The sequence below is a fragment of the Rhea pennata genome, chromosome 7 (assembly GCF_028389875.1).
Source record: "Rhea pennata isolate bPtePen1 chromosome 7, bPtePen1.pri, whole genome shotgun sequence".
In the NCBI taxonomy this organism is placed as follows: Eukaryota; Metazoa; Chordata; class Aves; order Rheiformes; family Rheidae; genus Rhea; species Rhea pennata.
Genome location: NC_084669.1, coordinates 15,364,378 through 15,387,229, shown reverse-complemented (window position 1 = coordinate 15,387,229; position 22,852 = coordinate 15,364,378). Strand labels below are relative to the sequence as shown.

Below are 22,852 nucleotides of genomic sequence, written 5' to 3'. Positions count from 1 at the left end.
CGAGATGAGGACTCTTACTGCAATTGAGGGAGTATAATTTATTAAGACTACCTGATGCATGGGGAGAGGGCAGAGATAAGCTTCTGGGCACATAATCTTTCTTCATGATAGTAATTCTAAATAGGAACCTGGCAGGCTGCTCAGTGAAGGTTAAACCTGAGCTGAGTAGATGTTCAAGCTAAAATATCACTGAGTGAATAGAACAGTGATGAAGATGATGGATTGATGGACTTCCTTGATAACTCTTCTTGCTTAGTGATGTAGGGCAAGTCTTGAGTCTGTCTAGCTTAGCTTTGAATCACTCGAGAGCTAAAGCTTCTGTTGCACGTTCTGGAGAACATTGCATGAGGTTAACACTTTAGTGTTTTGTTTTTAAGAGGTTTGTGTGCAATACTATCCACAACTGAGAAACAGAGAAAGTGAAAGCTGGAACCGTTTATGGTAAATGTGCTTAATGAAATAACATGCGTGATTCTAACATTAAATCTTAAACTGATGGTCCCAGGGAGGCTGGCACAAGTTAAAACCTAGTCTGGGGAATGTTTACTGTTTAGAACAAAAAGCATCTCAGTACAAGTTTGATAATTTCTACTGTTAAATGGCTTTTGATAAGCTGTCTGTTAATGCTCTGTAAATGGAGATAATTTGAGCCTAATGTGTAAGATAGCTGTGAAACTTATCCCCCTCCCCTACTTCCCCAGTTTCTTAAAGGGTGATTAACTTGAGAATGACACCATTTCTTTAAAATGTTATTTCTGTTAGGTGTAGCTGAAGATTATTGCAACAAGAAGATCAGAGCAACATGTTTTAGCTTGCATGTGAAACAACTGTTTGCATGGTCAGCTTGTCTATAAGGATCTTTTATGGCAAAATAGGGAAGAGGAAAATTGGCTGCAAAACCCTAGCTGTTTATGGCATGGAAAGGTGAAATTGCAGTACCTAGATATTTTCAAAAAACTGAATGTAATAGTTTTACTTCTCATATTGACTATGCACCTTTAAAAATTGCCTGCTTTGTTTATCTCTGGACATGTACTTAGACTTAACCAATCTTAAATTGGTTTGCTAATGTCAAAAGAAGATACAGACTTAATCCCAGAAACTAGCTGTTATGCTAAAAGGCATATTTATAACATTGTCAGTCTCTCATGTTTGCCCTTTCTGGTAAACTCAGCTAATCAGGACCTGCATGTAAGTAAAGTATTTAAGGTATTGATTCAATCATGTGCTTAAGAAGAAGAAACAAATTTGCTTTGAGCAATGTTTTCTGTATGTTTCATTCTGTAAGTGGGGGGGGGGGGGGGGGGGGGGAGAATTTTCCCTAGGTTACATCAGTGTGAATTAATGTGTATTAGGGATTATAAGGCCTGATTCAGCAAAGTCCTTAGCCCCCTTTTTAGCATTAAAAATACTCTTTCTTATTTGAATTAACAGTAAGTAAATGCTTAATAAAATAATACTGTGCTGTTTTGGAAGTATTCAGTAGTTTTAGGTTTATGTAGCTCTTGACAGCTATCTTACAAGCCTATCTGTGTCAGTGGCCTCTCTGCCACTTTTTCTGTACATTCACATTAATTTTATGTATAATCCTGTAGTGCAACAAGACTTTGTAATGGGGGTGATAAAAAAAGGCAGTTAGTCCCTATGCTGAAGACTTCTGCTTCGCTCCTTCACAAGAACTGCCCAAGCGAGAGTCAGGCCCTGTGTTCATGTTGTAAGGTTCACGGAGCTTCAAAAACATTGAACAGAAAAATAACGTCATATCACAGAAGAATGATGGCTTACTAGCTCCCTCTGTGACTAAACTTGAGCTGAGCAGTAGCACGAAGCCTTTGGGTTTTTTGGTGTGAATACAACTGTGGTGTCTGGTGGCCTGAGTCTGTTTTGCCAGCTGTTGTGCAGGCCCCGGGGAGGGGGAGCAGTCTCTGTCCTGAAGAGCTTGCTGCCTAAATAGACAGGGTAAACAAGGGCTGGGAGGGGAAGCAGAGGCAGAGCGATGTGAACCAAGCTGCCATCTGTGCAGCAGGTCAGTGTCAGAGCCAGGAATAGAAGATGGTGCTTTGAGCCCTCATCTTGTGCCTTACCCACTGGACCACCTCGGTCTGGAGAAATCGGAGAGGAAAGGAACTCGCTGCAAGGTGGTTCTTTATTTAAGCATGGAAGAAAGGAATAAAGTTGCAGCTGGGCTAAACTTATTTCCCCTTTGCTACAAAGGAATTTTAGAGGACAAGTTAGATTTGCAACCTAAATAGCTTGACAGTGTGTTCTTTGTAATATATTAATAGTTGTTGTCAAAATATAGAAATGTTCCACTGCATGTTTTCTCCCTGCCCATCTTCAGTCCCGCCTTGCCCACTAGGATCGTGGTATATTTTCCAGTTCAGAGAAGTAGGTTCGTTTGTGGGTGAATTTACCATCTTTGAGTATTTAAGAGCTTGTTGAAGCATTTCTATGAGTTAATAAAAGTAGCATTTTCTCCAGTTCTTGGAGGAAAAAAAATATATACACCTGCAGGAGCAGGAAATGGCCAATCTCTGCAAGTCAAGTCCAAATACAAACGACAGCAATTATAGGAGACCTGCCTTCATTACTGGAGGGGGAAGGGAGTGTGAATGCCTGTAAAGCTACTTCAGTATTCTCCATCTTTTAAAACTTGTTTTGCCAAAGTTTCATTACTTTAACTCAAAAATGAAACAGGCAGTGAAGTGGTGCAGATGATGCAGAGGGCAATACCCTGGGGAGGATATTGCAATAACGGCAGAAGCCTGGAAGAGGGCACACAGCTATTACTTTGTGCTGCAAAACTTAGTGGTTTTTAGAAACTCCTGTTAAACTCTTATTGCCTCTTACACTGTTCATTCTGGGCTAGATAGATCTGTCAAGATGGTTCTGCAATCTTTAAACTGTTTCTTATGCTGGGAATGTGAAATTGTTCGTAAGAGCGTTTTCTGGCCTGCCCACCCTCCCCTTAAAGTCTTTATGAGTTCAAAGTGAAGGAATAATTTTATCTAGTTCAGGGCTTGACAAATGTATGCCGTGCCTGTTGTTATTATTCCTGTAAGCTGCGTAAGTGAAGTAGCTGTGTATAATTTCATTCCATCCAAAGATGTACCCTGACAGCCTAGTCTTTCAAATCAGAATATGCATGATTACTGCTTAGCAGCTGCAGGTTTGTTTAGATCTTCCCAAGACTATTCATTTTTCTGAAGCAGCCCAGGTTTTGGCTCCAAAGGGTCTGTATAACTCCTTGAGAGATGCAAGGTGCCTGCTTGGAGTTTCTAGCCATATTCCCTTGGCAAGGTGGGGGATCATCCTGTGAAAGAGGGGCTTAGATCCGACTTAGAGCTGGTGATGATTTTTTTTTTCCATTGGGAAGTGTATGTGAGGGTGCTTGTCTTTGCGGTGTGTATAGAAGCTTGTCTGCAGCTCTCCTGATTAGTCTCTGGCTTCTTCATGCAGGTGGATTGCTCGCAAGATCTGTGAGGTGGAGCAGTAAACCTGAACTATCTGGTAATGTCTATCTGAGATACTGTAGATGCTCCAGAGGAGGCAAGGAACAGCACGAAAATAGTCTGGAGAGCGCTTCTCTGTCTCAGTTATTTGAACCCATCTCAAATAGGAGAGGGGGCGAGCATAGAAGACGGACTGTGAACCTGGTGGTAAGCTAAATAAGGGGCATGTGCTAAAGGAATTCAGGTGGAATTTTTCTACTGGAAGAGCCGTTTTGAAAGCAGGCTGACTTGTTGAGGGCAGCAACAGGAGCTCCTGACATAAATAGCTTTTCCCTCTTGGCGGTCTGTTGGTGGCCTGTGCCTTGCAACTGCGCTGAGACCCTGCCACTCAACAGGTGTGTCCTGATTACACAAATAAGTGCAGTTGGTCGCAGTGTTAGCCATCCCTGCCACAGGGCCAAGGTTGAAAGTGGGGCTTAGCCACTGTGACCTATTTGTTCCTCTGTGTGACCCTTCCTGAGGATGGCTGGTGACAGCTCTGGTGCAGACAGCAGACTCTGTCCACAGAAGAGGTTCAGTCTCAGCAGGTCTCTGCAGACTCACGTTTCCACATGAGCTCTTCAGCACTTAAAATGTAGCAAAATGTGAAGGACTTCTGTGGCTTAGGATGCTCCGTGCAGCTGGGAAAATATACAGTATGACGTGTTGGTGTTATCTTCTGTAACGTGGTATGTGTTGTTGCAGGCACCGTTGTTTTGGCACATGCTGAAATTGTAGACGTCTCGTAGGAATCTCCCTGGGATGTAGTGAAATACAAGAAAATCCTACTCTCGCAAAATTATCGTTCGTGATGGCAAGGGCATTTGGCTGGAGAGGGGACAGATTGCTGGAGGTGAAGCTTTAGGAGGAGATGTGCTTTTGTGTGTATGTGTGTGGCTGAATGATTCTTTGATTCTTTCTCTCTCTCTCTCTCTCTCTCTCTTTTTTTTTTTTTTTTTTTTTTTTTTTGCTTTCTTTTGGGGCCCAGGCCAGTAACTGCCATGGTGGCTGAGGTCAACTGGGTCAGCGGCACTGGGAGGGATGGTCCCAATCTCTCACTTCAGCAGCTGGGAAGTGTACTCCAGAAGGAATATTATATTTCTTCTGCTAACTTTGCCAAGAAAGAGAGGAAATCCATAATTTGAGCAAAATACTTTTTTTTTTTTTTTTTTCTGTAGGATGGGGTGAGGTAGGAAGGGGGAAGTGAAAAATCCTTATAGTGGGTTGGTTGACATGGCTTTTATCCTGAAACTGTCTTTCAGGCTCTAAGAAATGTTTGGCTTCTCCTTATTGTGACAAAGTCTCTTTAAAGGGGGCTTGCATCTGGCGTGCATGCAGCTGGAAGCATGTTTTAGCGCAGGTCATGTATTGTACTGCACGGTTTGCATTCCTGATAGAGTGCTTTTTGGATTAATTAGCTAATAACAAAGACAGCCTTGTGTCTTCGGAAGCATATAACTTTATACGTTGTTGGAGTTGTGACCCCCTAGTACAGGTGGTAAAATGATGGATTGTGATCTGTGTGGAGGCTTTACGGATGTTTTAGCTGATTTTTTCTTTTTTTGAATTTTCATGTATGATGTTGACGAGTTCCTTCACCTTGTGTTTCTTGCTATTCTTCTAGGGTTCTGGACCATACTTCAGTGTTGAAGAGCAGCTGTGGCATGTTGCTATAATTTCCTAGTCAGCAGCAGGGGGTAGAGCGTCAGGTGCTTTCCAATGCAGTGCTGTGTGGGTCCTAGTGAAACCAGGGTAGTCCTTTCCCAGTGAGTCAGCCTCCCACGGTCTTTAAGTATTGCTGTTGGGTGGGGTTTCTTAAAACTTGGATGCCAAGGTCTTGATTCCACAAAACATTTAAGCATATGCTGAATTTTGAGCATGTGGTTTAGTATTTTGTTGGATTCTGCTCTAAGGAAGGTCAGGTGGTTCATTGGCTGGATTATCGTGGTCTCTCTGCTGCGTATTATGTAGCATCAGGCCTCGTGAGGTAGGTTAGTCCCCTGAATTTTTGGATGTTCAATCCAGTTGCTGAAATGGGACGTACTTGGTTAAATCAGCCACTCGCTGTAGGTGTGTGACATTGGTTGACTATCTCAGATAATTATGGAGCAATTTATAAAGATTTGCATGTGCAGAAAGACTGAAGCAGAAGAGTCTTTGTAAGGGAAACAGGATCATTTTTATCAAATGATTAAATTTATATGGTGATACCCTTTTTAACTTCCTAAGTTTTGAGAATTGCTCTAGAGCATTACTGTGATGTATTTTGCATTGCTTTGTTGATGTATTTTTGGAGCTGTTTTGTGGAGTGTTGTTGAAGAAGCAAATCAAATTGTATCTCAGCACTTGATTCCATCAGTAGGTTGAATTTAACTCATCTCTTGCTATCGAGGATCAAATGTCTCTGACCAACATTTGAAAATTCTCACAGTTCAGTCTCTACTGCCCTGATCTTGGCAAACGGGAGGTGTGTATCTGTCCACGTTCTGCATCCCCTGTCTCATGTTCTCCATGTTCTCAGTTCCCTCTTTTGCTTCTGTTTTGTGTAAGTAGAAATGTCTGGGGGATAAAAGGTGGGAATTTGTAAGACATTTAAATTATCTGAGTCCAGAATTGTGTATGGAGGAAGCAGGTTGAAAATGAAATATCTATTTTATCTACTGAGCACTGAAACTGGTTGCCCAGAGAGGTTGTGGAGTCTCCTTCTCTGGAGATACTCAAAACCCGCCTGGATGCAATCCTGTCTAACATGCTCTTGGCAACCCTGTTTGAGCAGGGGTGTTGGACCAGATGATCTCCAGAGGTCCCTTCCAACCTCAACCATTCTCTGATTCTGTGATACTAGTGTGTGTCGGGGGAGGACGGATGGAGGTGAGAAGCCAGAGCCCGGCAAACAATTCTTCCCCCTTCCTCAACACACACTGCCCCTGTTGATAAGCGTGAAAGAAGAGGGTGCCTTACTACCAGGAAGTAGTGAGCTGGTACCCTGGGCCAAGCCAGTGCATGTCCTTTTCGAAATTCCTCTTTCAGCAGCAAGAGGATCAAGGCCTGCCATCTCTGAACTAGGAGAGTGACCAGCTGTATAAGGTGGAGGCTGCTTTTTTTCACCTTGAATTCACTTTTTTTTTCAAAGAATTGGGAATTATATTTAGTCTTAGTGTTTGTGCATTAAGCTCAGGATGTCTACTTGGGCCAGTACGTGTTGGGAAGGTTGGGATGTGAGTGCATTTTCCATCACTGAAAGCTACTGACTTAAATTCTCTTTATGTCCGGATTTTAACTGGGGGTTGAGGGCTGTGAATAAGTATTTTGGAGTAATGAATGGAATTGAGTGTAGGCGGAAAGCCTGAACTCTGGGAGAGTAATAAGCAGTGAGGACGCTGCTGGACCTGACCTGACTTTTCAGTGCTGTGCATTCCCCATCTCAGATGGTATCTTGCCCCACAAACTTCAGCAAGTGCTCTCTTAAAAGTGGAATTCCTCTTCTTGCAGCCTAGGCTAACTCTGGAGATTTTTATGTGTGTGTATATGTATGTATGTATATATATATATATATGTTCTTAAGGATTAAGAGAAATAGGAGTGTATTTAGGAAGCTGTAAGCTGTTTGTCTGTAGTGGCTCTACTGATCATAAACTTACAGTTGCAAAGATTTCTAGGAGATGAAAAACTTTTCTGTGTGTGCTTTCTGTTTTTGTTTAAAATGGGTCACATGCCCAGGAATGCAGTCAAATTATAATGGTGACTAAGTGCCGGAAAGTATAGAAAAGGGGAGGGAAGGGTGAGCAGAGAAAAAGGAGCCTGAGGCTATGGAGGAAAAGCTGGGAAAATGAGAATCTGGCCAGGCCCTAGGGCCAGGTTAGAGATTCCTACACGCATTAACAGCCACAAGAGATGTTTATTTACAGGGAGCTAATCTTTGTTTTAAAAATGATAGAGCACCCAGAAATGTCACTTTTGGGAAGTGGGCTGGGGGCATTATGGAAACAGGAGGAGGGAACTGGCCCTGGTGTGGACACCAGTCCCTGTTCTTCCTTTCATCCAATGTGGCTGGGAACTATTTGCCATTGAGAAATGCATTTTTAAAAAAGAAGAAATCTTGGTGTAATGTAATAAGATGGTTTGCAACCCCCAGTTACAGAAAATATGTTGGAAAGCTGCTTGTGTTCTTACTTCTCTGATCCTTTTGTTTGAACCTGTGTTGTACTCAGCGTACCTGATCAGCTCTTGGTCAGATCTGAAGCTTTTACTGTAGCAATCTTTGGGAATGGCTTGCTTTGCTGATGAGCACCCAATCTGCTCAAAGTTCTGTTTCATCAACTCTCACAAATGCATTTGCTCAAGGCTGGCTCAGGCCCCATCAGTATTTGCCAATTCATAGTTTGTGGAACCAGAGTGAGAATGTCCTTGTGACCATCTTGTTTGTGTTTGTTCTTCATGTGGCATCTGTCCTGGTTGCTCATCTCAGCTCTCTTTCTTTGCAGAGCAGCTGACGTTCCAGTGAAAGAAAGGGTGAAAGTCTCTCAGAACTGGAAGCACGGGCGCTGCCGGAGGGAGATACTGCTGAAATGGAAACACAAGCAAGTTGCTCCTTTCTTTTCTACTTTGTTCAGTGTCAGCTGCTAAGGGGCCTTGGGTTTGCATCTGTGCCCTGAAATGAGGCATTTCATGCTCACTTTGATCTGTGGTGTTTTGCAAGTGATATCGCTGGCCTGTTTCAGATATCTCATATCCAGCCAGCCAGCAATAACTGGAGATGCTGTCTTGCCCTAGGGATTCACTTACTGAGTTTCTCTCTCAATAAGAGCCCGAATTTGGCATTGTTCTGACCTGTTGGATTTAGTAATCTCTACTTCAGACTCCAAACTACTATGTGCCTTAAAAGCTAGCTTGCCCATCTATTGTTATATACCATGGGCAATTTTCTGTCCTGTTCTTGCAGTGAGCATACCTTGACCCCATATGTGGACTTCTGTTCTTTGTGTCTCCTCAAAATGCTTGTTTTCTGTTTTCTCACATTCTTTGCCCTAACCCTAGATTTGGACATAAAAATACAAAACTTTAATTGCTGTCTACTTTAGGCTTCCCTGTTCTACTAACAAAATGTACATTTGACACTAATTAGAGGAGATTGTTGCTGTCAAAATCTTGCTTGCAAAGGTGTACTCACTTTTCAAAGCAAGGAGTGAGATGGGTCTCATGTCTGAGTATATCTAAAGTTTTGGCCTTCACATCATCAGGCAGAGGGGAAAAGTGAAAGGGACTATGGTTTGTTATTTGTTGAAGATCAGAGACCTATTAGTGAGTTTACGTGCCTTTTGGTGCGATGTAGATTGAGGTGGTGGATGATGTGCCACTGCTTGTCTAAAGCCCTGGGTATAGCTGTAGTGAACAGAGTGGTTTGTAGTGCGGGTTTTATACCTGCCTGTGAAGTGCTTGAGACCATCTGTGAGAAGGGCTCTGTAGATGATGAGATCATTACTAAACCAGCTTCTCAAGTGAAAATGCGAGGATGGATTTAATGAGGTCACCATCCAAACTGTGTGCCCTAATTTTCATTTATCCTGCTTTCAAATTTGTTATTTCTCCTTATGAAAAAGCTGTAGAAAAAAGGTAAAAGCTAAACTGCAGCAGGAGGAGAGCCATAGAAACTGGCTATAATCTAAGGAAGCTGGATATTCACTTGCTTTTAGAGGGCTGCGTGGGAGTGGAGGAAGGAAAAGGAAATCAAAGCTTGCCTTAAAGCAAAGCTGCTGCTCTAAAGATGCCTCTTATTTTTCCATGCATTGATCAAATCCCAAGTGAATGCTATAACCTATGCTCAACTATTTTGTCCCTGTGACTAAAAGCCTGTTATTAGAAATAGATGCAAGCAAGCAGACATCTTATGTCTAATAAAATACCTTGTCCTCTTACTTGCTCCTGGTCCCTTGTTGTGATGATATGTGGTGTGCCTGTTTGTGATGGCTTTATTGTCACAGAAAATCATGACCTCTGAGGATGAATGAGCTGCAAAAAATAAGAAGGCTCCTGCTTTCAAAGCAGCTTGTTCCTTAATAGCCTGAAAGCTGAAAGATTGTTCTGTGGAAAGGCTCTGATTTTGCTCAGTGTTTGCGTTTATATTGGTGCAGTTGGCAACAGGTGTGAAGGATGGAGAAAATTTCATGCATCTGCGCCCTATAGACATGAGCCCAATGTTTCTTTGTAGCTTGCCTTGCCATGTCCAGAAGGTCTAGTTGTTGATTCTCTGGTGGCTACACAAAGGCAAAGAGCAAGAGCTCACAGGCTACGTGCCCGTTGTAGCCTGTTCTGTCTTCCGTATTTTGGGTTTGTTTCAAGAATAAATAAACTTCTTGTGATGATGCACTTAATTCAGATATTGCTTGAGTGTTGTCTTCTCTCTCTTTTTTTTTCCCCTCGCTTTCCCAGGAAGTTATTTTTTTCCCATACTTTCTACTTGTAACTTCCATGTTCAAAGTACTTTGCAACAGCTCTTTGAGAAGGCTGTGGCTTTTGTGCCTGGCACCTCTTTGTAGGGAGACTGCCGCTGTCCTGCAGATAGTAAGGGACAGAGGGGTGCATGATGTCTTATGAAGGATGGGCAATGGAGATCAAGAGATGTTGCTTTTCTGCTGCTTTTGGCTCAGAAGTGGAAGAGGTATGACTGTAGAAAAACACCTCCCTTGCATGAGGAGCACAAAGTTCTTGAATACCCTCCAGCCCCTGCTTCTTCTCACCCTAGTGGCTTACATGTGAGGGTACAGAGCCTGCAGGATTTCTTTTTGTCTGTAGGGAGATCTGTGCTTGATGTGACCTGCTCCTCTGTTCAGATATGTGTGAAACAGCAGCAGCTTTGTGTTCTCTGCAGGACATCAGCAAATTATGTGCAGGATCAAGACTGTTTGTGTTCACACAAAGAGCCTCATATTGAAGGCTCTGTTAGAAATGCTTGGCATAGCTCATGAATGCCTGATAGTCTAGTTTCTTAAAAAGTGCAGGGCTCATCAAGAGGGGTCAGGGAGCCTTAAGTATTTCCTATCTAAACACATTAGACTCTTCGCCATCTTCTCTTTCAGAGATTCCATGCTTGTCTTTTTCTTCAACTCTTGGTTAGAAAAATGCCAGCAATGTGATCTACTCTGGATGTTGCTAGAGAAACTCAATTTCTTAGCCATGCCACTATTTTAAGCCCTGCTTCTGCATGTGAGCAGCAACTCCAACTCCGCTTTTTTTTGAGCGAATGTCTGCTTTTGTTTGTCTGAGGGTGTATGTGATCTCTCTCTCTCTCTTTTTTTTTATTTTTATTTTGTTTTGTTTTGTTTTTATTTTTCTCTTCTCCCCCTTAATCTGTTGTGTGCCTGCAGCTTGATGCCCTGGATGGAGCTAGATGGCGAGTATTTGTACCTGTCTCAAGCTGAAAACATTGAGGCCTACCGGCTCTGTCCAAATAGTACAGGTTTGCAGCGCCACCCTCAAGCTATCTTCTCTGGCCACCAGGAGGACGTGTGTCGCTTTGTTCTTGTCAACTCCCACGTCGTCAGTGGAGGGGGGTAAGTTTAGTGCGTAAGAGATCCCAATGAGCGTGGTGATGAAGTTGGAAAGGTGACAGGTCAGTCCTGCCATGGAGCATCCTTGTACATGATTCAGTTCTGTCCTAAAAAAACACTCCGCTAAAGAGATGGAGAAGCTGAATCTCATGCTGTTGACAGTATGAACGGCTCTTTTATCTTTTAAAATTATACAGATGAGTGCCACATAATCCTGACTGATCTGCCAGGTTCATTTCTTTCCCTGTTATAGTCAGGGTAGCTAGACTGTATTCTAATATTCAGAACTGCTAGTTAACTGGGACTGCAGTTGCGTATAAAGCTTTCTAGAGACAAGTATATTTTTATTAGACCTACTGATATAATTGTGGAAAGGAGGAAAACTGCCAAGCTTTCTAGCATACAAACACTTCTCCAATTAATTTTGCATCCAGATGGGCTTTTTCAATTAAAGGAAAAGACAGAACTGTTGTTTTAGCTATTAATGTATACAGCACTTCAGCACAGAATTGGGAGAAGCAGACTGTCTTTACTGGATGTCTTGACTCTCCCCTGTTTTTTAAAACCGTAATAACTCCCCTAACCCTCCCCCCCGCCCCCAACCCACAACAGAAATCCGGGTGTCAATGAAGGCAGGCATTTTAAATTCCAGTAAATGTATTGGTTGAAAAAAGTCTAAGTTGCATTGTAGTTACTTCAAAACACCATCCTCTATGTGACTGCTTTGGAATGAATGAAAAGCTGAGGCTAAGACATGGCAGAGAGCTACCTGCTTGCTTGCCCACTTATTCCAGCTGTTTGCCATCCAGACAGGATACTGGCAAGCTCAAAGCAGTAGAAGGAAGAATGGCTGTTCTGCTGATTTGCGTGACTTAACCTAAACTCATCTTTCCCAGACAGAAAGGTGCCCTACAAAAGCTGTTCTGTGCAGCAGATCAGACTTAATGGCCAGAAATGGGGTTTTAAGAGAACGGGTGATGTGTGGGGAGTGGAGGGTTAATAATGTTGCTTGAATTTCAGCTCCTCTGGGAGATCAGTCATAGCCTTTTAGTGGCACTCCCAAACATGAATGGAAGGTGTTCCCAGCCAAGGGAGCTGTAGCTGAAACAAATTTCCCACCCCAGGGTTTGTTTTTCAGGGATGGGAATATTGTCCTTCACAAGATCCATGGCTCCTACAGTGTCAAGTTTTCTGCACATGAACAGGAAGTGAACTGTGTGGACTTTCAAGGTGGCCTCATTGTGAGCGGCTCCCGGGACAGAACAGCAAAGGTGAGCAGTGATGATCCAGCTGCTGCAGGTGCTGCCTCAGAGGTGACTGCTGAGGTCTCCTGCTGTGAGTGTCAGCAGAACTACTGTGGGCCCTGGCTTGTGTGTCTGCAGGAGGAGCACTGGGTATCTTGGCATAAGCTCATGTCTCTGAAAAGATGTTTGCTGTGCCAGGCTTTTAAGAAGGAGATTTGGCAGCACTTTTGGGTATCAGCTGCTGATTTAAGCTGGAAGCGTAGAGGAATGCTTTGCCTCTTTGACTATGCATTCATCTAACACAATAGTGTGGAGATCCATGCCAGTTAGTATGAAATTTGCCCTATGTGTCTCAAGCAAGCCCTTGCTTCCAGGAGCGAAATTAGGCTATGGACACCACCAGCTTCCATTTTTCTCTTCTAATTGGCATCACTGAACCGTATTTGTGGCTGTTTCTTTTTGAGGCAGAACCTTGTTGACTTTTGTCCTTTGGATCTGGTTAACAGCACTGTGTGGACCTGGAGAGCTGTTCTTCTGAGCTGGTCCACAGTTTCAGTAGTTTAGGAAACTCCATGCAGTTGTTTCACCCTCATCCTGCTGGCCTGATGCAGTACCCCTAGCATCTTTACAACCACTAGTTTCATTGTTGGTAAATGCTCCATATTGAAAGCTTTGGCTGTTGCTCAGGACAGGATCCTGGTATACTCTCTGTGTCTTGGTATGTGCCACAGAGCATTAGTGGAGGTAAGAAGAAAAGCTGTTATTCCTGTTCAATAAGAAGGGAAGCTGGAACAAAGAGACCTGAATATCTCTTTCAAGGTTTTATAGGAAGTGTGTATTAATGTGCATTACCCTATCTGTTCTACTTGGTCCCTCTGGATGGGTGTGCTCCTGGGTGAGATAACTCCCAAGCAGAGCTGTGTTCAGGTGGAAAGAGCACTGTTTGGGATGCTGTTTGTCTCCTGTGAGCAAGATCTGATGTTGCTTTGGCTGGCATTTAAACAGGGCTGTTCTTCTCTGTTCTGCTGAGCCTCTTTGGGAGCATGCCTTCTTGCTGCTTCCCTGGCAGCAGGAAGACAGACCTCCCCTGACCTTGAGAACAAATTGCTGAAGGCCAGAAAGGAATTAAGGCTGTTTTTTTCTGGAACTAGTGTCAGATCTCGCCCACCCAATGCTCCCTACAGCACAGGCTCTAGGGATGTTCACCTTTTATTTTCTATCATTGCTTTTGTGGGTTGCCTTGTTTGTGTGAAAGACTCTTGGAGGGTGGAAGGGAATCCCTGCCAGCCTTTTAAAGGGGCTCTAAGTGTCTAAGCTATTGAGGGCTCTGCTGAGTGTTGATTAGGGCTAAGCCCTGAAGAGCTGCTAATGTACATTCCTGTGTGATAGGCACCAGATAGTGTGCTCTGAGCAATATTTTTAACCTGTAGGAGATAGGGATGCCTTAAAAGAGTTAAGCTTTTCTGCTGCTTTTGCTGACACTAGGTGCTAAATTCCCCGCTGACAAGAATAGCCTGCAATCCTGGGCATTATCAACAAACAAACAAATAGGGCACTCCCAGCTTTGAAGTCTTGAAGTGAAACACTGGGGGTTGGTTACAGAGGACTGGGGTGCACAGGTCCTATGAGCCAAGAATGGGGCAATGCTGGATAAGTAAGGGGCACAAGCAGAGGCCACAGGGAGAAGCTTGGGGGGCTTTGTAAGGACCCAGAGTCAAAGGTAATAGGGAGGGTGAACTAGTAGAAGGGGATGTGTGTGCAGATGGGGGAGGGAAGGGAGTTTTCTCACATTGTCAGCAGGTGAGAGGGGCCTCTGAAAATAGCCTGGGGGTATGCCTAAGAATCCTGGCCCAAAGGGGATGGCTTTACACAAATCTCTTTCACAGAATATGGAACAATTAATTTTACAGGTAATGTGAATGAAAATCTTTCCAGTGATGGTGCAAAGCCTCCTAGACCTCTTTGAGAACGGCAGAGTTTTGAACAAATCCTGCTGCTTGTTCCTTTGTCTACAGAAGATGAGAAATTTCTGTGCTGAGCGCTGTCCCAGAGATGCGTGGTATATTCGGGTACTCTCTCTGTCCCTGTGATCAAGTGGGATAGAACGTCATAGTTGTAAGCTGAGTCTTTGTGCAACTTTAAGTGCTTGTTTCTACCTGCGATTGAAGGTTCTACTTCTCAAAAATAAGTAGTGGGAATTCAGTCAGAGGATCACTGGGGAGGGGAGCATGGCAGTTGTGGCAGCTCATTAGCTGTGTGCATCCTACCTTCTGCACCTTCTTGGTGATCTGGCATAACATGCATCTCTCCCTCTAGGTCTGGTCCCTGTCCACGGGCAGAGTTGGGCAGTGTCTACACACAGTGCAGACAGAGGATCGAGTGTGGTCCATTGCTATCAGCCCATTATTAAGGTAACTGAGATCTCATTATTTCGAATAGAGAGAAGTAAGAAGTTGGATGACTATCCTAGATAACTAAATATCTGCAAATCTCTGAGGCGCTACTGTGACACTTCAAGGACTTGATCTAGGTGGAGGTGCTTGTGCCTTTAGCAGGAACTCAGGAAAGAGTATGTGTTCTCCATTCCCCAGTATGGCAGAGTGGTCGCTTCATAAAAAGGCTGTGAAAATGGCCACATCGTTCCTGTTACTGCTTTAGGTGGCATCTGCATGTTTTCCCCTGCACAGCCAACTCTCTACCCTGTTCTTCCTTGCTAGTTAGGAGCCATAAGCCAGATCATCTTGAGGTTTTCTACACTGAAAAGATGCCAGCTTATACTGGACTCTCTGAGAGAAGAGGTACCAAGCAGAAAGATCCCTGATTTTTGGTTTGGGAAGCTAGCCTGGACCTGTGTGCAATGGTGAAAACTCAGTTTTCTTTGAGCATGCTGAATTGGGGAAGGTAAGAGCGGTGTTAAGGGATATGGAATATGCTACAAGTACAGCTTCAGCATGGGAGGTATGGGCGATACCTATACCAAAGTGCTGCAGTTCATGAGAAAGTAAAAATTTGAGACATTTAAATTCTCACTCTTGAAGTCTTGCGCTGGCTAGCAATGATCTGTCTCTTTGGTGCAGTTTTAACCTGGTCCTCTGCAAGAGAGGTTCCTCCTCAGCCTTCCTCAAGGGAAGAAGGAAGAAGAGCCATTTTTGCTGTCCATGTTATATCTGCAACTAGTGATTTTTAGGCTTATGTAATACTAAAATATTTCCCATAATTTTCTGCTTGTTAGATTTCTGAGCTTATTTTTAAACTTTGTTGTTTGGAGCTAATGGTATTATCATGGAAATGACCTTCTGGGTCTGCTGTATTTTTGCTGTTCCTCTGCCCCACTGCTCCCAGTGTTTGAGACAGATAGAATTTTTGAAGTAGTGCCATGTGTGTTAATGCTGCTGCAAGATGTTGGATGGAAGCCCTTTGCTGTCTTCTGCTCTGTTAGGGCCCCTTTTCCATTAGACTGGCCCTGGATCTAGTGCCATGGCTGGGAAAAAAACCAGCAGCATGCTGCTTCCTACTCCTAAGTGATGACCTACTAAGGTGGCCTCTTGTCAGGACAGCGTTCCTCTCCCTGGCGTGCACACTTGTGCACGCTCTCTGTCACAATATTTACCCACCGTCTTCCCCCTCCCCACCCCTTTCCTCCCTGCAGGGTGATAAATGGGAGGCAATGGAACAGCTACCCCATGAACAAGTGGGCTTTAATGTGCACTCTCATTTTCTTTTGAGGCTGCAGACCCTACAGCCTCCTTCACTAGCCCTACTCCCCCCCCAGCCAATATTTTTTTTTGGGGGGGGGGGGGAATTAGAGCCAATTAGCCACGTCATTAATTCTTCAATTTGATGGCTGATATAGCAGGGCCTGAAACACGCTGCTGACCTCGTATAATGGGAACCTTGCTCCTTAACATATTGACGATGGGAGAAGTTAATTAAAATTCCTCAGAGAGAAGGTGTCGGCTAACCTATAAACCTGTCGCTTCTCAGAACAAATCACAGCTATCCTGGAAGAGAGAGAGGATCAGAGCAGGAGGGCATATCGTGGGGGAGGGCCAGGGCAAGGGGCAGGGGAGATGAATTTTACACTAATAGGTTTTATTGCTTGCTGTCTAATGAGGGTGGGTATCAAAAAGATAATATCTGGTTTCTATCAAGGTCTACTTTGGGGAGCTCTGTGGCCTGTTTTACTTGCAAGAGTCCGTATTTTACCTGTATGCATTCCCTGTGCACTTGTGCGTAAAGGTTTTCCTCCCTTGCAGTCCCCATCCTTCTGGCCGGTCTTTGGTACATCTGTTCTTCAGAGAGGCTGGACGTAGCCCATTATCTCCTCTTCCTCCTAAAAATTTGATGTGCCCTCCTGATTTTTCCTTTCTCACTTGCTGGTGTAGACTGAGAGCCCTTCCCTAAGAATGGATGGTTCTGCTGATGTAGAATTGGTGCAGAATCAGGCTTCAACCACTTAAGTATTTTGGCCCATCATTGCAGAGAAGCCTCCAGCTCTCTCTAATATGGACACAGCTCTGGAACCGTTCAGAACAGTTGAGTATGGTGGGGTAGGAGCAGGGAGGAGTGCCCCAGCTCTAGCTGTTAACAGTTGCCTCAGAGTGGCTGCAGGTTCTTGACCTGGAGGTTAGCCAGGACTAAGACTCCCTAGAGTAATCAGGACTGTATTCTTACTGAACCTCAACTGTTAATGGGCAGGGCTGAACCTTTCCTCCTTGCTTTTCAATGGTACCTCCCTCTGTGTCACTGAAGCTTCCTTAAAAAATATCCCATGCGCTCCCAACTTGCACGCAATGGGGTTTTCTGTTATCTCTGCTGTAATCCTGCTCTGCTGGTCTGCTACTTTAATGGACTGTGCCCGCATCCCCCAAAACTAATGTCAGTAGGTAGGACTAATGTCATTCCTAAAAGAAATGTGTATGGAGTTACTGTAGCAATGCTCCTAGAACAGTCAGATTGTCTGCTTCAGGCTCAGGCATGGATATTTGTGCTCTTGAACTGCAGCTCTTCTGGTTTCAGGCATCTCTTCTGGCTTTTCTACTGTCAGTTGTCTGCAGTTTCCCTGCAACAGAGGTCCTTCTGCAGATGTCCTGAGATAGGGAGAAGGCTTCCTTGTTCTTCCTGCAGTGATGCTGAGCTAGCTAAGAGGGTCTAAGAGGGTCTGCAAACAGAACATTCCCTTGGGGAGATTAAGTCAGGAGAAAAGGCAGTGTAAAGGTAGCAGGAGCACTGGATCTCCTCCTGTTGCTGTGAGGATTGTGCTTGGTCCTCTGTTACCTTTTCAGCTTGTTGAGATGCCACCCAGATGTGCATTATTAGAGCTTCATTGCTTTGGGGCATCCTAACATTGTCCTACAGGGCAGTGAGGATGGAGAGGGCACTATGCTCCTCCTGCATACCTTTGGTCAATGATATTACTTGGGATATCAGGGCCCACATTACCTGCCACTTCAGGGGTTGGAGAAGAGTCTGAGAGTATCCTTAAAATAAGGTACCTCTGCTTGCTTTGGCAACTTTTGCTGGTCTCCAAAGCTGTCCTTCTGCAAAGATTAGTAAAACAATGTATTTACAGGGAGGCTGTATACCCTAAACCACGTTTCTTAGCTGTTTGTAATCCCCTTCCCCCCGAGTTCATTTGCCTTTTGAACTCTGCGTCATGCAGGTATTAAACTTTCGTTTGCTGGTGCTTACTGCAGTGACTTATGTGTGCTCAGGGACCAGGGCAAGCCTGAGTGCAGTGGACCAATTCAAATGTGCAAAGTGAGGCAAACCCAGTGTTTTCTGGTGGAATAGTGATACCTTCATGCTTTGTGACTTGTGACTCCCTGAGCTGGCAGTAGCCAGAGAAGTGACCACTGTACAGGGTTTAATTTGAGGGATAGGTTTATGGAGAAAGTGGGGTCTAATTGCTTGGCATTTATGGCTGCAGAAAAACGAGGCTTATGATACACGTTGTTCTAACGAAATGCTCCTTTATTTAGGGGGAACTTAGTTGCAATGCATTTTTTTCTGATCATAGAGAAGCTTTTAAACTGGAGGGAGAGAGAATAAAAGCAGACTTTGATACTGAGTTCATTATTTATCTTGGATTTAGAAGTTCTTTGGTGTTGGATTAAAAATGTGTTCAAACTTAAGCTCAATTCTCTTCTTGGGTCTGGCTATAGATATTTGTTGTTTAGGTTTTAAATATTTATCATGAGAGTTAGTCTTCCTGTGTCATTCTCTAAGTGTGCTGGCTTTTAACCTAAGAAAAAAGATGATGGAGGCACAAAAATGATTTTTATATGTGAACTTCTAGACAGGGAGTTAGGAAGCCTTGGGTGCAGATTTGGGGAATACCAGATAACTCTAATGTGCCCTATTGTGGCAGAGACATGATTTTGGTATGTGAGCCCAAAAGATGTCCCTTTCCAACTCGTCAGTGGGCCTGCTGGTGTGTGACTTCTGCTAGCAGATGTTACCTTGCTGAAATGCAAGTTTATTCCATAGAGGAGGAAAGTTTGTACCGAATACTTGCTGTGCTGAATGTTTTAATTTAAAGGAAAATGAGTAGTTCTGTGAGCTTTGGAATTTAAGAAGTCAGGTTTGTTCCGTCTCTTCCCTTTATGCCCAGTGTTGTGTTTGAGACCTGATTTTAGATGCTAATTTGAACCTCTGTTAATTTAGTTGCTGCCCCCATGGAAGATTATGGGGTGTAATATCTGGGAGACCTCTGCCCCTATGGACAACTTTAGGCAAACTGCAAAACATGAGCAAAACTTGCTGGGAAAAGGAAGGAGGGAGAAGAGGTATTGACAAGTACCATGACTGTATGGGTCCTTTTCTTTTTCTTTTTCTTTTTTCTTTTTTTTTCCTGCTGGGAATAATCAAAATGTCTAATTTTGAAGGCTACTTTTTAATGGCTGTTTGGAAATCTTTTTGTGAAAGTGAAACTATCTGATTTTGTAGATTGCATTAAGATAAAGCAACTCGCTTGAGTTGGAGCAACTTTTGTGGTAATTTTAACTGTACTTTCTGGAACCATAACGTGCAGCAGCTGAAGCCCAGGATAATACTCCCTCCCCTCGCACCCCCCTTCTCCGTCTTGTTGCTCCACTTCTATCAGCAGACATCCCCTAGTGCACGTGAAAATGAGCTGTTGGCTGTAGCGATGTTCTATTTTGACCTAGCTTTGTACAGTTAACCTCTGAGTCTGCTAGGATATGGGAGAAGGAATGGATTTTATTCTCGTTTGTGCATTGCCAGCAAAATAGCAGGCAGCAATAGCTCTGCTGTCCTTCGGGATCTCTGTAGAGCCTGGTTGGTTTGAATAATTGAGAGGAGAGTCTGACCTGCAGCTGTTTCTTAAGTAGAGGCAGGAAGAACCCTGCTTGACTGTGAGATCCCGAGGTGGATTTGCAGATTTGGAGGTGGTATTAGCTACCATCTCTTGCTGACTTCAGAGAGTGATCTGAATGCAGTTTTCTAGATGTGTGCAATAGTCATATCTGACTTAATGCTCTTTTTCAACCCTAAGCTGAAGAGCAGGAAACAAGTAGCAGCTTCTCCCTTCTGGAGCCAGAATGACATGTGTCTTACCCACGTGCCCTGACTCTTCTCGTGATGTTGGAAGGAAGAAGTTTGTCTTACCTTCTGAATTGTGTGATAGTGATTCTCCCACGTCACCTTCCCATGGGTGAACACAGGAACGTGTGTGTCCCTAGGAAAAAATAACCATGTGAATGCTGCTATAGGTCCACAAACTGTGCAGCTTTTCTTCAGTTTCTTTCCTTTGCCTGTCATACCTCACATGACTAATGGAGTGCTCCCTCCTTGTCACTTTGGGGCAAAACTCTGATGTTTGTATTATCTGTAGCTATGTGAATTGGGTCACTAGTGGTTGTGGGCAGGTGGGCTGAGGATTTGGTAGGCAGAAGCTAACTGAATTAGATCCCAAACATCTGTTTCTAATTCAATGGAGCCATGTTGCATATTGAAGCTCCCCCCACCTCGCCCCAGCAATTTTTTCTCATCTTTCCCCTTGCTTGAGGGAAAGTCTGCCTCAGGAAGCTTGGGGGAAGTATCTTTTTTGTGCTGCTTGATTTGCACAGAAGAAGCTGTGTCTGTTTAATCGATGTGACAGAAAAAACTTAGTCTAGGAGGGGGCTGGCAGCCTTGTGGCTTGAGGTTTCTATTTCCAGTTCATGATCGTTTTTTCTTCATTTTTTTAAACTTGCAGGGGGAGAAGGTAACTTCACCAGACCTTGGCTGCTGTTTACCTTTGCTCGGCTGTGCAGCGTGCCTTTGTTTTTCCACCTTTGATCAGTGTCCTGCCGACAGATAATTTAGCAATTGCATCCCAGGGTGGAAGTGTGGAGTTAATGTTAAAGTTAGTTTTTTTTTTTTCCCCTCTCTAACTCCTCTGGCTGATGGAGCAGAGAAGGGGAGAGGGGAGGTGAAGGGGGCCATAAATTCTAGACCTAGTGATTCTGCTTCTAGTAGAGAAACTAAAGCCTCAGATGTCTCTTCAGCACTTTCATTAACATTTAAATTAAGGGTTTGTTTTTCAGGTGGCTTCAGAGTTGTTGCCCTTTCATAGCCTGACACTTGGAGGCTGTTCATGTTCTGTCTTTTGCAGTTTGCAGATCAGTGTACAGTAGTAATCACTGCCCTATTTTTTTTCTGATCTTCTCTGGGGAGGGCAGCAACCTGACAAGCTGTACCAGAGGTTCAAAGAGAATCAGACACTGACTGTAGAGGTAGATGGGCAGGAATATGCCAGATTTCAACTCCTACAATTAGAGTGGTGTCTGTTCCCTGCTCTGCCTTTCAAAGGGCTGCTTTTGGGGGTGGGGAGGATCAGAGAGGGATAGACCTTTCTTGCAAGGTGAGAGCCCCAGGTGTGGATGCCTCTAACCAGGCTCAGCCTCTACTGTCAGACCTCTAAGATGGCTGGGGGTGTCACTCAGAGGCTGGAGCTCTTGCCCTGAGGTGGGAAGTCAAGCTGCAGTGTCCTAAGATAGCAGCCTAGCCTCTCTAAAGGAGTGTTGATTTACTCAGAGGACAGCTTGAGGCTCATCCTTAGCCTGCCATTGGCATTTGAAAAGAGGGAGATGGTGGAAGATACTGCCTTGAGGAAAGAACTTCACCTCCATCTTCTGTGCTAGAGCACTGAAGTCATGTCTGCTTTGGGCGCTGCAGCTTGCTGTAGAGAAGACAGCTGGTTGGCAGTGTCGATTTTGATCTTGGCTTATGATAACCTAAACCAGGCCATGTATTACTGTAGCTAAGTAATTTGTGGTATAGGAGCTAGTTAGTTTAACGTCTAGAAGGAGGAACTTTCACCTGCTTCAGCAATTTTATAAGAGCCAAAGAACAAGGAGACAGTTTTAGGAATCCACTAGCTAACTTCTGGGTTAGAATTTAATGGCAATGACTTATGTAAACACATGTGGAAATACAGTCTCTGCCCCATAGGTCTTCTGGAATTGGCCCCTTCCTATCTGCCAATAAGTAGGGAGCACTTAGTAGGCTGTTATCTTCTGTAGGCCCTCTGGAGAGGACTCCTACAGGAGTTGTGAGACTGAGTAAAATTTGAATTGGTGTCTTTTGTGAGCTAAAAGCAGACAAAACGTGGAGAAAAATGACCCAGCATAAGAGCAAAGTGTTTAGCATAGTGACACAGTTTTGTTGTCATGACTCCTCCACTACCCTGAGCTTTCTTGCCTTTCTCTGACAGCTTGAGCTGGATAGACTTTGAAGGATGCCAACTGGATGAGAGCAGTGGGATTGGGAAATGCTGCATGCTAGTGGATGTGGTGCATAAGAAAGAATAGCAGAAGTTCCTATTTCTTCAAGATTGGTCCTGCATGTGTTTAGTGGTGGTCGTGGTCATGCTTTGTAGTATGTGGCTCTTCTGAAGGATCTCATTCAAAATCATGTGCTTGTGGAACCTTCCTATACAGACTGAACAGTGTTTCTGTTACAGGGTGGGTTTTCTGGGGCCTTTTTGTGTGAACCGCCACAGACTGCAGTCTGTCAGCTCCTGTGTCACTGCTGTTGAGTTGAAGAGCTATGTCTAACTGATCTGTTACTGAGCATGTGTTGATGTCTCTTGGACAGTGAATGATACAGTACAGCTGTTCAGGGGCAGATGATCCTGTTGTCCACATTGCAAGTGCTCTAGAGCTCAGTAGTGGAATGGACTTCTTGGATTTCTGTCTGACTTATGCTGTTAGAACTCTTTGCTAGTCTGGTTGCTCTGCCCATTATCACTACAGGTGCATCCTAACTCCTTTCTTGGGAGAGGTTTCTTTATAGTTCCAAGAACTAGTGCTATCAATGGCATCTTTCAGTCTTCACCCTGTATAGTGCAAGGGGGGGTTCAAGAAGTCTGCTGCACACCACTAGCATTTATTCTTTCTTCCAGGTGCTTCAGCTTTAGGAACTTCATAGACTCATGTCCAACTAGCTCTTCCTCTTCAGGGCCTAGTGTCGCATGGTGCTGAACAGAGTTTGTGAAACCCAGACTATGTGAAAACTAAAGCTGTTGGGAATATGAAGAGGGTTGTTTAGTATTTGTCACCCAAGG

General features: G+C 44.0%; 1 protein-coding gene across 1 annotated transcript in view; it reads left to right on the top strand.

Moving 5' to 3' along the window:
* Window positions 1-22,852, top strand: part of FBXW4 (F-box and WD repeat domain containing 4) — a 64,543-nt gene that overhangs the window by 2,621 nt on the left and 39,070 nt on the right. The window contains exons 2-5 of the mRNA XM_062580330.1: window positions 7,976-8,071; window positions 10,856-11,041; window positions 12,177-12,309; window positions 14,599-14,693. Coding sequence (XP_062436314.1) covers window positions 7,976-8,071; window positions 10,856-11,041; window positions 12,177-12,309; window positions 14,599-14,693 — 510 coding nt within the window. The remainder of the gene's footprint in view (window positions 1-7,975; window positions 8,072-10,855; window positions 11,042-12,176; window positions 12,310-14,598; window positions 14,694-22,852) is intronic.